We start from the raw sequence: 14,742 nt of genomic DNA, 5'->3' as shown, positions 1-14,742 counted from the left end.
GTTTTTAAGAAATTAAGCCTTATGATAATTAACAAAATAATTCATTTTAATATATTTAATATTTATAATTTTATAAATATATAAAAAAGTATAATATAATTCAACACAAATAAGTATATTTGATGTATTGTGGGCAATGCGAATATAAAATTTATGGGTAACTAGTTAGATTTTTTTATTTGTAGGTAATAATTTTAATTTTTTTTACAAATTTTTAATTTTTATTATTTACAGAAACGGCCTGAAACGTTTCGTACGGGTGTCCAAGAGTTTTCGGTTTCCAAAACGTTTCCGAAACGGAAAACGCAAATTTGTCGGAGTTTCCATGCTTCTTAGCTGCCTATAAAAGAAAACGAAGAGCATATATATTAAGAACAGGAATAGTACATAGAGTTGTGAATTTGTGATTACTATCTATTGTTGAGATTTGATTGAATTTAAAAAGAATTTAAATCCTTTTCGATCTACAACATGTGCGCCGTTGGCCGGCTTGCCGACCGGTCTGGTCTGGTTCGGTTCATTTGTGTACTTATTGTTACTGTTTTAATTTTATGAAATGTTACATAATATTTATAATTTTTTTAATTTAGAATATTTTTACAGTCAACCCTCTGATAATTAATACACTGGTGGATCAAAAATTTATTAATTATTAGAATTATTAATTTATTGAATTCGTATAAAAAAATTATAAAAAATATTTTAAAGCATCTATATTAAAAGACCTGATATTAATATTATATTATAAAAAAACTAACTAAATACACTTTACGATCACTCAATTTAAAAGAATAATTTTATATTCAATTTAAAAAATATCAATTGATATCAAACCAAAAAATAATTATTAAGAAATTATATTCATAAAATAAAATAGTTTTTAATGTTTTTTTATACTAGAGATACTTTACTTACTTTAATTTGTTTATCTAATAACTTTTTTTAAAATTTCTCAAAAGAATAAAAAAGTTATAATTTGATAGTATTTTAACTTCCACTTTATGAATTAAGGTTAGTATTGCCTCAAATAAATCATTAATTGTTATATATTTCTTTAAAAAAATCTCTCTAATAATTAATATTCATGTAGAATATATTTTAAATTTTATTAATTATTAGATAATAGAATTATTAATTATCCGACGTGGAACGAAGTTGGTTCTCTCAATTTTCTATTAATTATTAGAATTATTAATTTATAGAATATTAACTATTAGAGGGTCGACTGTATATTTATTGCTCTTTATTTCGTTGTCTCCTTCCTCTTTTTCTATAAATAGAGTCTTTCCTCGTTTAAAAAGTACATGAAAATCAAAACTCTTTCTGGCTAATAATCACCCATAGCTTTTGATTTTTGGTTTTTTTTGCCAAAGATAACAATATATAAATATATATAAGAAGAAAGGTCATCTCATTGAAATGATGAATCAGTCTTAAGCAAAAAAAATAAAATGGACTTAGCGAATAAATGGATGATCACTAAATCGTATGATGTTTAAAAACGATCACTAAACCTTTTTATTTTTGTGGCGGCGCTCGCGAAATTTTCTGAGCTATCGCTGATTTTTTCCAAAAAAAAAAAGTGACATGGAGGCGACTTTTTCATGTCAGACCCAACAAAAATATGCACCATGTCAGGTGTCAGCTGACACCTCACCAAAAAAAAAATCAAAAAACCAAAAATACTCCAAAAATTCAATTAGAAAAATTAAAAAGTTAAAACAACCCAACCCAACCAGACCACTTCACATTAACCGCCACCCACCACCCCACCTTCTCCATCCACCCACCACCCCACCTTCTCCATCCACCACCATCCGCCTCCATTTCTATGGCCAGAATTTTTCTCCGGCCGTCTTCTTCAGATTTGTTCTTCTTTGAAAAAAAAATATTTATAATTGATTGTCAACGGTGCATCTGTCCGCCGGAGAAGACAGCCGTCTTCTCCGGATAAAAAAATATTTTTTAAAAAATAAATAATTATTTATTTAATCATTTAAGATGTAAAAAAATGTTTTAAATATTTATTTAATTTTTAGACGGATTATTTTCCGGCGATGGATGGTTGTCGGTGGTCGAAAAAAGATGGTGGCGGTTTTTGGTTGTATAGCTTGATTTGAAATTATTAATTTTTAAAATATTTTTTTAGATGGTTGAATTGTTTAAATTTTTACATAAAGATTATTTAATATACGCATTAAAATATAAAATATATTAATTTGAATTTGAATTTGAATTTGAATTTGAATTTTTTTTAAGTGAAAAGATAATAATTTAATACTTCGAGGTGCAATCGAAAGACGGAAGGTAAAAATTTTAAGTAAAATAAAAGATTTTATAACATGAGTACGAATTAAAGTTAAAAGGTTATGGTTTTTCAAAGGATAAGCCATTCGATTATAATAAAAAGTTGAGAAAATTAGGAAAAATACTCTCTTTTTAAAAATAATAGGATTTCCTACCTCAAGAAGGAAAAGATAGAGAAAATACCTCACTCTTTTACTATAATTATTTTTTTACTCTAAGACATATTTATATTATAATTATACCTACTTTTTATTATTATTTTACTCTAATTATATTTTCTTTACTCTAATAATATACCACCTGTTACTCTTTTTTTCCTTTCTCTTTCCTTTCTCTTTCCTTTCTCTTCTCTGCTTTCTTTTTTTTTCGTCATTTTTCTTCTTCTTCTTCTTCTTCTTCTTCTTTATTCTTCTTTTCTTCTCCATTTTTATTCTTTTTTTCATCATCGTTCCTTCATCGATCCGTTGTCGCTCCGCCATCTTTTCGTCGTCGCTCCGCCGTTCTTTCATATTTGATTTTAGCGATTTTTTTCTTAATTCGTGGTGATATATACAATTCATTTTAACTTTCAGATCTAAATAAATTAATCTTGATTTTTTTCAATTTTAGATCTAAAAAGCTGCATGAAAAACGATTTTATGATGAAAAAAACGATTTTCTGCAAACAAAACAGCATCTGATTATCATATGAGTATCACTGCATTATCATCACATTATCATAACACTGCAGAAAAAATTATTTTTTTTATAAAAAAACAGCCTCTGATTATCATATGAGTATCACTCTATTATCATGTAGTTATCATAACATTGCGGGGAAAAAAATTCTGCATAAAATAATGTTTGATTATAAAATCGTTATCATAATATTATCATATTTCGTTATCATAACATTATCATATGATACCGAGATGATATTTATGGTATCAAGATGATAATGTTATGATAATATCTATGATTATGTTATGATAAAACAATATTTGATTATCATGTCAGTATCAGTATATTATCATGTTGTTATCATAACACTGCAGTAAGATAACTAGATGATAATGAAATATGATAATGTTATGATAATATCTATGATTATGTTATGATAAAACAGTATCTGATTATCATCTCAGTATCAGTATATTATCATGTTGTTATCATAACACTGCAGTAAGATATCTAGATGATAATGAAATATGATAAGATTATGATAATTGGATGATAACGTGCGCAAAAATATAATTACAAAAGGATTTATGATAACCAGATGATAACGGAGTAAAATCATAAATATTTTTAAACTCAGAGTAAAAACATAAATCTGAAAAAAACGTGAGGTATTTTCTACAACTTTTCTGTGTTGAGGTAAAATGTGCAAATATTTTTATTTTTGGAGTAAATACCTAAATTTCCCTAAAAAGTTGCATATTTTATTGGTGTATATCGTGATATATGTATCTTGGGTTGAAATTACTTGTAGACTCGTAGTGCTATGTAGTCCTTGTTTATCTTAAACGAAATGATATAAATAAGTTGGGCAGTGATTCATTTTCGTAAATATAATTTCCCAGAATTGTGTTGATTATTTTTGGGCTAAATTTTAAAATCATTAGAATTAGCCATTTTAAAATATTCAAAATCTTTTTTAGCTATTTTTAAATTTAACCATGAATTATTACATGCAGAATTAGCCTTACTGACCAACAAATATAGAGTATCTCAACTTGTCATACAGTGGATTAAAGTCCGGGTATCGAACTCACGAGGATGAAAAGATTTGACGAGAATGAAAATATTTGAATCTCAATTCGTTTAGCAAGAAAACATTTTAATTTAATTAAATAACTAACAGAACAAGAACTAAACAAATGAACAATTTAACTACTAAACAAACAATTCAAATTAAAACAATTCGCAATTAAGCGAGTCTAAACAAATAAATAAAGATGTCTTGAGGTTGCTAATGCCATAACGAATCCTAGATAATCGGGTCAATTAGTGATATTGGTTCGGGTCAATTCATCTAAAAGCATCAATTCCGCTCTCTCGAGTCTAAAATTGAAAGAACCGAGATTCAATTAATACATCAAAATCTAAATCGCTCCTGCGTAATTAGATTTTGATAATACTTATCAACTACGATTAAATTGCAAACTTAACAACCACCTAAGTTAAACCACCCTCGCGGCCCTAAGCAAATGATTAATTAGGTCTATTTAATTAAATAATTCTCGTTCACTTAATTAAACACATAACATAAATTAAGAGATCACTTTAATCTAAGCATGAATTCCATTAAACAAAACAAACCTTAATCACTAATCCGAACCCTATTCACCTAATCAATAACATGCCAATCATTAACAACCCGTAAAAAAAGGGATTAGCTACTCATAGTTAAACAAACAAAAACAAAATAATAATGTAAAGCATAAGACATGAGTAGAGAATAAATACCACAATAATAAAAAATAGTACTCTTTATTACAATGAATGGTGTAAATCGTAAATATAACCCCTTCAAGTTGAAATGAACTTTAGGGGATTCTAATTCTATCTTTTGTTTAGAAAGAAGATAGAGTTTAATAATAAACTTCTATGCAATAATATCTTTAGGCAAAATCCATACGAGGTCCCCTCTACTTTATCGGTTGCATTCGAGAGACCCTATTTTAAAATTGTTCACGTTTAGGTCCTTGTACTTGATAAAATCCATATTTGAAACTCGTAAATGGACGGAAAATGGTAAGTGAAGTTCACTTGCGTTATGTGAGACTGTCAATAAAAAAATAGTCTGATTTTTTAACTTTTAATCCCTAAAAAATATACAAAATACATAAATTAAGGAACTTTAAAAAAAATTCAGTAAAATGGGTTTGCTTTTTAATTAATAGGGTTAAATGCAAATTCATACACCAACTTTGACCTAATTTGCAATTACGACATAAACTTTTAAACTTGGCAATGTCGGTAATGAACTTTGCACTTTTGGCAAATCGATACATCGATTATTCCGGGACAATTTTGCTGAGTTGGAAGCCAGAAAGAACACGTATACTGACACAATGAATTTCAGTATTTGCTACGTAATTTGGCACGTTTGTAAATGAAATCACAAACTTTAATGTAATTTGTAATTACAATACTAATTTTAAAATTTTGGCAAAAACAGGCATCAACTTTTATTTTTTTGGCAAATCGAAACACCGTTTATTTCCAACTTGTCAGCCTACGTGGAAATTCCGACTTCCAACTCAGTAAAAATGTCTCGAACAAATATCGGTGTATCGATTTGCCAAAAGTGCAAAGTTCATTACTGACATTGACAAGTTTAAAAGTTTATGTTGTAATTGCAAATTAGATCAAAGTTGAGGTATGAATTTGCATTTAACCCTAATAAATAAGCGCAACCAAAAAATTGGTGGATCTGGTGTTCATGGGTTTAATCTCGGAAGTTTGAGAATAATACAGAGACTTAAAATATAAAGAAGAGGATGATAAAATGATATGTTTGCCATCATATATATTTTGTTTTACAATTATTTATCAAGTTGTAATTTTATATGAAATAAATCCTTAAAATTGATGCCACATAGACCTTAATATATAGAAAGAAATGCCATGTCACTATTTTCTGTTAATTAACAAAGAGTGAGATTCACTTGTCATTTTTTTTTGGATTTTATCAAGTACAGAGACCCGAACGTAAAGAACTATAGAGTAAGGGACTCTCGAACAAAACTGGTAAAGTAGAGGGGCCTCCGTATTTGTTTCCATCAACTATCGGATTGAAAAATAATAAAATTTTATAAATCGTCCCCGACCAGACTCAATCCTTGTTGGAAATCAGAGAACAAAATTGAAATTCTAAATACTACCTTAAAGGGGGATGAATAAGATTATTTTAAAAATTAAAAATTGATTAGTATTTGGTTTAAAGTTTTAGAGGTAAAAGAAAGAACATAAGCTTCTTGACTTTAACCTTCACTATATCACTTTGCTATTTTCAGCTTCAACAAACTGAGGATTCAAAAACTGATGGTTTTGTTGTCGATTATCTCATTGAGGAATTTTATCAAATACAAAGTGAACTAGACACTATTTATTTCCACAAATTTGTTCACAACTTGCTTCAATTGCTAAACCAACAATTTTTCAATGTATTTTCCATTAAAACCTTCACTTCTCTTGAAAACATTAGGAACCTTCAATTTTCAATCCTGTATAATCTGATTTTGTAGGCTAAAAGAAACATATTATCTCCAAACTTTTGCATTTCCAGAAATATATGGATGATTTTGAGAGATGAACTTAATAAATATTGAATAAGAAATCAAGGACGAGGAGTTAAGAATTTGATTCAAATTTAGGTTAAATTGAAAGAAATTGATATTACGGATAATGATACACCAGCCTCATCACAAATCAACGAAAATGAGAATTATAAACTGAAAGAATCAAAGAATGAGATAGAAATTTCAGTGTTGGAAATTAGAGATAGGATCTGAAATTGAAATCAATCGATATTGAACTGAAACTTTAGAATTGAAACTTCTAGAATCGATAGAATAGGAATCTAAAATTGAAATTGAAAGCGTTGATAGCAACGATCCAACAGAGAGATAAAATTTGACTCACCGTGTGATGATCAGATAATGAAACTGAACCTGAAAAATACAGATGATCAAATTGATCCAACCAATTAGCTTCCATTGATGCAGCTCCAAACAAGAACAGAGAAGAATAACAATAGATCAATAACGATGAACAATTAATCCAAAATCAAACAAAATAAATCAAAAGAATACCAATCAAATCAATCTGGATCACTTGAATGCAACGGAGAACAGCAATCAAATCAATCTGGATCATTTGGATACAACAGAGAACAACAATGGTCGGAAATGCGGCGGCAACACCGGTGGCAACGCCAACTTCCGGGCTCGGACCCGCTCTTATACTATATTGGAAATCAAAGAACAAATCAACTATATTAAATTGGATTGTAAAAATTACAAATCAAAGTTTAAAGCTAAAATATAGCATTCTATTTATACATTTTATGAGCTTTTAAATGAGCTGTAACCAGCTGTGGATTAACTGACTGTTGGTGAGCTGGAATTTGTAACAGCAATGTTGGAGCAACAGAGAAGTGGCCTTGATGATTGCAATGTAGCAGCAGGACAGTAACAACTTGCATGAACTCTGTTAATCCTCAATTAATAATTTAAGTTTGATAATGAAAAGGGGTTGATAATTTTTATCAAATAAATTTAAATTGTTTTATTTTTATGACTAGATTTAAATTTCAGTTCATCATGAATACCTTTTTGTGGAGAAATCTATCTGTAGTCTTTGCATTATTCACTTCCATTTTATTTGGTTCTTCATAAATATTTGATGGCTTAATGGCGTAAAAAATCACAAACTTTAGCGTGTTTTGCAAATTTAACATAAACTTTCAATTTTGGCAAATTAATACATCGACTTTTGATTTTTTGCAATTTTAGCACCGATCAATTTTCCGTCAGAAAAATGTTGATGTGGACGCCGAAATAGTGGTTATTCCGGTGTACACATCATCACTTTTCTCTATTTTTCTGAAGGAAAATTGATCGGTGCTAAAATTGTAAAAAATTGAAAGTTGGTGTATTAATTTGCCAAAATTAAAAATTTATGCTAAATTTGCAAAACACGCTAAAATTCGTGATTTTTTACGCCATTAAGTCCAATTTAAATAGTTTTTTGGCCATGAAAAAAATACAATTTTAAACCACTCATTAATTAACTTAATAAATTAATACATTTCCTTAAAAATAAGAAATTAACAAATAAATCAACGAGCTGTAACTCAAATGGTATAAGCAGAAAACTGCTAAAGTCGTGGGTTCAATTCCTCCCACAAACGCTCCCTCTCCTCCAATTATCTAAAAAAAGAAATTAACAAATAAATATTGATATCCGGTCACATTCGTACAGCATATAAATTATGTGCAGTTTTTCTTTTTTGCGTATTTTTGTAAAAAAAAATGTTATTTTTGTGGATAGCTAAATCTGGTATCAAAATATTAGCATTAAAACGCTAGAAGGAGGGGTTGAACCTCCGACCTTGTGGTTAACAGCCACACGCTCTAACCAACTGAGCTATTCCAGCTTTTCTTTATTAGAAATTTATAATATAAAATTAATATGCTTAAATTATATGATTTTTTTTCCAAAATTATATGAATAATATGACCATTAACCTGACTAAAATTTATATCCACTAGAACTTTGGTGGATAATGTAAAGAGAATGACTCTAAAGAGGATAACTCAAGGGTTTTAGTATTCGTCGTCCATTTTTATTTAACACTGCCCCTATAAAAAACATTTTTACCCTTCTAGTAAAATTAAAACTAAAAAATTCTCTCAACTCATTCAAAAAAATACATAAAAAATCAATTAAAATGTCGGGTAACGATTATCGACGTTCAGAAACAAGTTTTTCCGGCTTTTCCGAAATAAAAAAACAATTTTTTTTATTTTCTGAATTCTAGGCCGACGTCCCTAAATGACATCGGCCCAGAAGGGGGGACGTCCCGGAGGGACATCCCTCCACAAGGAGTGGGCGTCCTTCCACAAGGGATTGGGTTTGAGTTAGTCATTTCGTCTCATAAGAACGGGAGAAAACAAAAGTTTTTGGGATGTGCTCGGGGTGAGCGTTACAAAGGTTCGGTCACAGATTATGATTCAGCCGTACGAAAAAATATTAAGTCATACTACTAATATTCAGTAAATATTAAATCGATTAAATAACTAAAATTACAAAAAAACAATTAATTGTATATTTTCTTTTTTTTAAAAAACCCGGTTGCGACGTTTTCGGTCGTAGCCGGAAGCCCCTTGTATAGAATATGGTTTTAGTTTTAATGGATTGAGAGGTTTTAATTTTGTATAGAAATAGGGAAAAGGGTAAAAGGGTAAAGTGTAGGGACGGTGGGTAGTAAAAAGGGGCCGTATTTAGAATCCAGTAATTCAAAGTGAAAAATCTGTAAGAAAAAAGAAGCTTTATAATTCGATATGGTTAAATAAAATATTAGTTGCACATCCCAATATATATATACTAGTGTCGCTTTACGTGTTTCACACGTGACTCGTAATTTGATTCGTCAAATGATCAAATAAAATTTGAAATAATAGTTAATTTGGAATAATTTATCTTATTAAATATTTTAGATGAGTGTTTTAACTGTTTATTTTTTTTAATCGGTATTCAAATTTTATAATTATAGAAATGTTAATAGAATATATAAAAACAAAATTAAAATAGTCTACTGAAATTGTTTACATTATTTAGAATTTTATATGATTAAAATAGTAATTATTAAATAGTTAAAGTAGTCTATTTTAATTAGTAATTTAGACAATTATTTCAGCATAATAGTTTATTTCAGTTAGTACTCTAGTTTATCTTAATATAGTAGTTTATTTTAACTAGTACTCTAATTTTAATAATTATTTTAATAGTTTTTAATTAATAATTCTTACCATACTAATTTAATTAGGACTCTAAATATATATTTTTAATAATAAATTAAATAAATAATTAATCAATGACCAAAAAACCTTTATTTATTAATATATTAGAAAAGATTTTTCGGTAATTTTGCCTGTTCCCCACACTCCATCCATGCTTTTATATATAGGATAGATAAACATGTGTAACTAATGAACCCTAAATTCCTTTTCCTAAATCTCGTAGAACTAGGAAATATAATAACTCTATATATACGCATGTATAACACTTTTTTTTTATTCATAAAAAAAAACACTTCTTTTTTTATATCCATTACTGTGTTATGTGTTCATAATATCTCCGATCAACTCAGTTCTCGCTTGATCTTTGAAAAAAATTAAAATAATCATGAACTTCCTCCATGTTTTTACAGAACACCGTCAAACTAATTATGATCCACCGCCACAAAAACAGCAAAAGAACGGTCAGTCCTTAACACCAGCAGAGGCAACACAATCAACAATTACCGTGCAATTTCATCATATCGGCATTATTGAACGCTTCACTATCTCTCCTCAAGATGAATCAATCTTATTTGTACCAGAGATTCTAATTCAATCACAACCCGTTTCGTATGAAGTTCATATTCCCATGACAACAAATTCATCATACGATAGAATAAATGCCGCGATACAAGAGTTGCCAATCTTGAGAAGAATGGGAATTGGCAAAGAAAATCGAAAAGACATTATTGAAGATCTGAATACAAATATGGAATTGTATTTTAAAAACAACAGTACTGATAATGTCTGTAATGTCTTATTTAGTGTTTATATAGCTGATGCGATGTATGAATTACTAGAGTACAGCGAATATGAAGAAGAACTTATCACGATTGCCGAATTGCAGTCCATGGAAGATGAAGTCAAGCTAATACCTGCTAGTAAATTATCCATTCAAGAATTGGAAAAACTGGCGGTTCATAATCCCGAGTACTCGTGCAGGATATGCTTGGACGAGATTGAGATGGGGAATGAAGCAATCCGGATGCCATGTTCGCACTGTTATCACCATGACTGCATTGTCCAGTGGTTGCAGATTAGCCACTCATGTCCAATCTGTCGCTATGAGATGCCCGCAGAATTAGAACCACCTATAGAAGAAAACAGAGAGCCAAATGAAGGACAGGAATAGTAGAGGTTTGTGATTCCTACGGCGGCTATGTAAAAGTATAAAATATTTGATTGAAAGGCAGATTTTAGATATGGTGACTATCTGAAGTAATATTTTGTGTTTTAATATAAAAAAGGCTTAATTGCTTTAAAAATTATAAACTTTAGCGTGTTTTGCAGTTCTAACATGAAATTTTAATTTTGGCAATTTAATACAAAAACAATCATTTTTCTTTTTACAATTCGGAACACCTATAAATTTTTCGTCATAAAAAATGTTGACGTGGACATTAAAGTAAACATTGTTACCACGTCCACATCCGCATTTTTTATGGAAAATTGTTCAATGTTTCGAATTGCAAAAAATCGAAAGTTGGTGTCCGACAAAAAAATAAGTCGACGACATCATAAACATAAGTAGGATTGAGCATCGGTCGGTTCAGTTGGGTTCAGTTTTGGATTGGCCGAAACCGACCAACTGAAGTTTGCAAAATTTATGAAATTTAATGACTTATGTATCAACTATATATATATATATATATTATCTTTTGATTTTTTTTTTATTCGGTTTTCCGGTTTTCAAAATGCCCAAGCCGAACCAAAAACCGAACACCGAACTCTTACCTAATTACAAACCGAACCAAACCGTATTCATCAAATAACCTAACCATAGTTGCAATTTCGGTTCGTTTTGGTTCGGTTTTTACACACCCCTAAAACGTAAGTGATAGACTAAACACTCCTGAAAATATGATTCCGCACATTACAAGGTGCTCAATAAGAATGAGACAACAAATCAATCTGAAAAAAGAAAATCTAGATTCTTCATTCATAAACGAGAATCCCACTAACAGAGTCAAATCTCTAACTAGATCTCTCGTTTGAATATAATTATAAGTAGTATAAGGGAGGAGTTTGTGGGAAGGGGAAGAACTAGTGAACTACCACATTGTGTAGCTCATTAAATGAATAGAAATAGCAATCCTGTCTCTTCATTGCATAATCAATGTGCATCAGCTTGCCCTATCATATAATGTGTATAATTAGATGGTATGCACAAACATAGCTACACTCATACGCAGTATGCCATCAGGCCAATTCGCTATCGATTGGACAATAACAATGCGTCAACTTCCACTCTCTAAAACAAATTTACAAATCACTTGAAAAATTCTTCACCATAATATCTGGACTGTGATTAATAGTGGGCATGGCAGAACCAAAGCTGTTGTTAATAACAATCATTCAAACCAATTCAAGTTTATAAAGTGCATAAAACCTTCCTGAAGGACTAAAGTTGAAACTGGGCCTAAATTTACAAACAAAAGCTAGTTCAGGAAAAGTTTGGGAAGAAAAACTGCCTAAATGGTAATAATACCAAACAGCTATAGCTCAGAAAATTCGAGGAATTTATTAGTTCTATCCTGTTTTTTTTTTTGTCAAATTAGTTCTATCCTGTTAGGTCTCAAGAAAATAAATCACATCAAAAAGATATTGCTTTTGTGAATTGGCATCTATAAATTGGAGGCTATTAAATCAGGTTAGAAGCGAACAGTCAAAGGAAATTGACATACTCTACAGTCAAAGGAAATTGACATACTCCTAGTTTTTTATGTCTACGACTTGTATGGCAACATATTGAAAAGACTGCAAATGGTAAATTTGTAATGCTCAATGAATATGGAAAGTATATATTTAGCCTAGTGAATGAATAAAACAGAGAAATCTTCAGATAACCAATTTTACAATTAAAAACAAATAAAAGAAGCAAATTCTATGGTCAGAATTTACCATAATTAATCCATGACATCAAAGCAATTCGAGAACATGGTCAGTTTTCTGAAAACAGATGTGCAATTGGACCAAGAGGATGCAGCACGACTAAAGTGTGATGTTCTAGCCATTTTCTTACGAAGAATATGTCAAATAAATATATGAATGTAGTTAAACTTCTTCTCATTTTCTCAGTACTCACAAGAGCAAGGTACGCAACAAAACATGTTTTATACAATGTGGACCGTATGGGAATTATATATTTATAAGGAATACTAAAGTCATCAAATCGAATATTGAATGAGGCTAAAATGTATAGTACTGCTTACTGGTTTTGCAATTCTTCTAGAATGCATTCATTAATTTTCAAATCTTGCCCCGGATATGTTGTCAGTATTTGCATGTAACGCTCGATTTGTAGCTTATTGCATAGCAAACAAGTGCAAGTATTCCAAAATTGGTTAGTAAACATAAATACTTTTACCTGTGTTAGTCATTAAAACGTGGCCAAACTCTTTCGTAATCATTTCTGCTTTTGCAACAATTGCCATGATATCAACCATTTCCTTTTACTCCAAATGTTAATATCATCACTCAGTACTCCATATCCCACCGCCAAACCCGTGCAGAAACCTTCCATCTTAAGTTCTTAACCACACGGGTACCTCAATTTATAATCAGCCAAAAATTGTCTGCATCCATAGGGCAGCCTGAAACAATTCATTACTGGGTTAGTACTCAACTCCTAAAAAACCCACCGGAGAATTCAAAAGTGGTATATTTAGGTGAATCGCCGCTGCAGTGAAGAAAGATCTAAATGTAAGTTGCAACGCCCACATTTCTCATTTTTATCCTTGACTAAATCAAAACATTAGTTTTCGCGAAATTACAAACTCTTACGTTTATGGAAGTATTAAACAATCATCTTCATATATATATACCTCCGCCCCCTTATCTATTTCATTTGCGACCATGATCGTTACCCATGGATCACATAGATGTAACAGCCGACACATACTCTGTAGTAGCATCGTCATCCTAGTAAAATTAGATCACTGTAAAATGTGAACGAAGTGTCAATTTCTTCAATAATCATTTCTACTATCTATATAGTCGGGTGTTGAGGACTGGGAATCTAACTAATCCTTAAGCAAATCTCTTAGGATAGGCCACTAACTAAATTTTTGATGATGGAAACTTGGCTTAATTAAAATTAGCATTAGTCGGTGAGTGTTATGAGATGAACAAAAATTAAATAGCAGAGTCACATAATAAGTTTCAATTGCGCACATAGCCTAATCATGTAAATGACAGGTAGTTGGGAATGCTATTTTTTGGTGAATCAAACCATAAAATAAAACTCACAATTTCTTTAAAGCCCCAAGTGAGGACAATCAACTTGGAAATGGTGGATGCACCAACATACAAGCATAGAAAACTAGCAACTCCTCAAATATTAATTTAAGAAATGCACATCCAAAGGTCATAGCTAAGGATTTCATAAGGTAAGATTTGCTTCTTTCTATGTTAGAAATAGGATATGCTCTCTGATCAATGATTGAGAACAGACTTGTTGCTTGAACATAATGATCCAGCAGGTTGTAGCTTTATTTCTTAGAATGATCCATGTCGAAATCTAATCACAAACTATAGCATGCACGTGCGTTTCAATTTCTGGTCATCACCACACAAATTGTCCAATGTTGTACCTTTTACAAGAGAAACTTATGAAAAACCAATCATAAAGAAAGCATATAAAACCGTTTTAGTTTGGGTGGGAATTGTACCAAATATCTGCAAGGAAACTAGAGTGTGAAATCACAATAGAAGTGAGCAAGCATTCAAACAACTTCCGAATATTAAATTAGTCCTTGTAGGGGATAAGTGGGCAGGAATACCTGCAGTTTTAAGAAAATTCGTAGACTGTGGCAAAATAAAGGTTTAAAGAGGTTTTAGATGACAATGTTAGTAATTATCAGTGTTTTTCTGGGTGCAGGTTTCA

The 14,742-nt window shown here is 30.3% G+C and overlaps 1 protein-coding gene and 1 non-coding gene across 2 annotated transcripts; one reads left to right on the top strand and one right to left on the bottom strand.

Moving 5' to 3' along the window:
- Positions 1-8,378: 8,378 nt before the first annotated feature.
- TRNAN-GUU (transfer RNA asparagine (anticodon GUU)) lies at positions 8,379-8,452 on the bottom strand. Its single transcript has one exon. It is a non-coding gene; the product is annotated as a tRNA-Asn (tRNA).
- A 1,751-nt stretch (positions 8,453-10,203) lies between these two features.
- LOC126672880 (probable E3 ubiquitin-protein ligase RHC2A) lies at positions 10,204-10,989 on the top strand. Its single transcript, XM_050366827.1, has one exon. The coding sequence runs from the start codon at positions 10,204-10,206 to the stop codon at positions 10,987-10,989; it is 786 nt and encodes a 261-aa protein (XP_050222784.1).
- The last annotated feature ends 3,753 nt before the right edge of the window (positions 10,990-14,742 follow it).

Source organism: Mercurialis annua, linkage group LG3 (assembly GCF_937616625.2).
Source record: "Mercurialis annua linkage group LG3, ddMerAnnu1.2, whole genome shotgun sequence".
Taxonomy (NCBI): domain Eukaryota; kingdom Viridiplantae; phylum Streptophyta; class Magnoliopsida; order Malpighiales; family Euphorbiaceae; genus Mercurialis; species Mercurialis annua.
This window is presented reverse-complemented; position numbering and strand designations above follow the sequence as displayed.

What these genes read in the sequence shown, in the direction of transcription:
- LOC126672880 (XM_050366827.1), top strand. Translation starts at nt 10,204, where the DNA reads ATGAACTTCCTCCATGTTTTTACAGAACACCGTCAAACTAATTATGAT.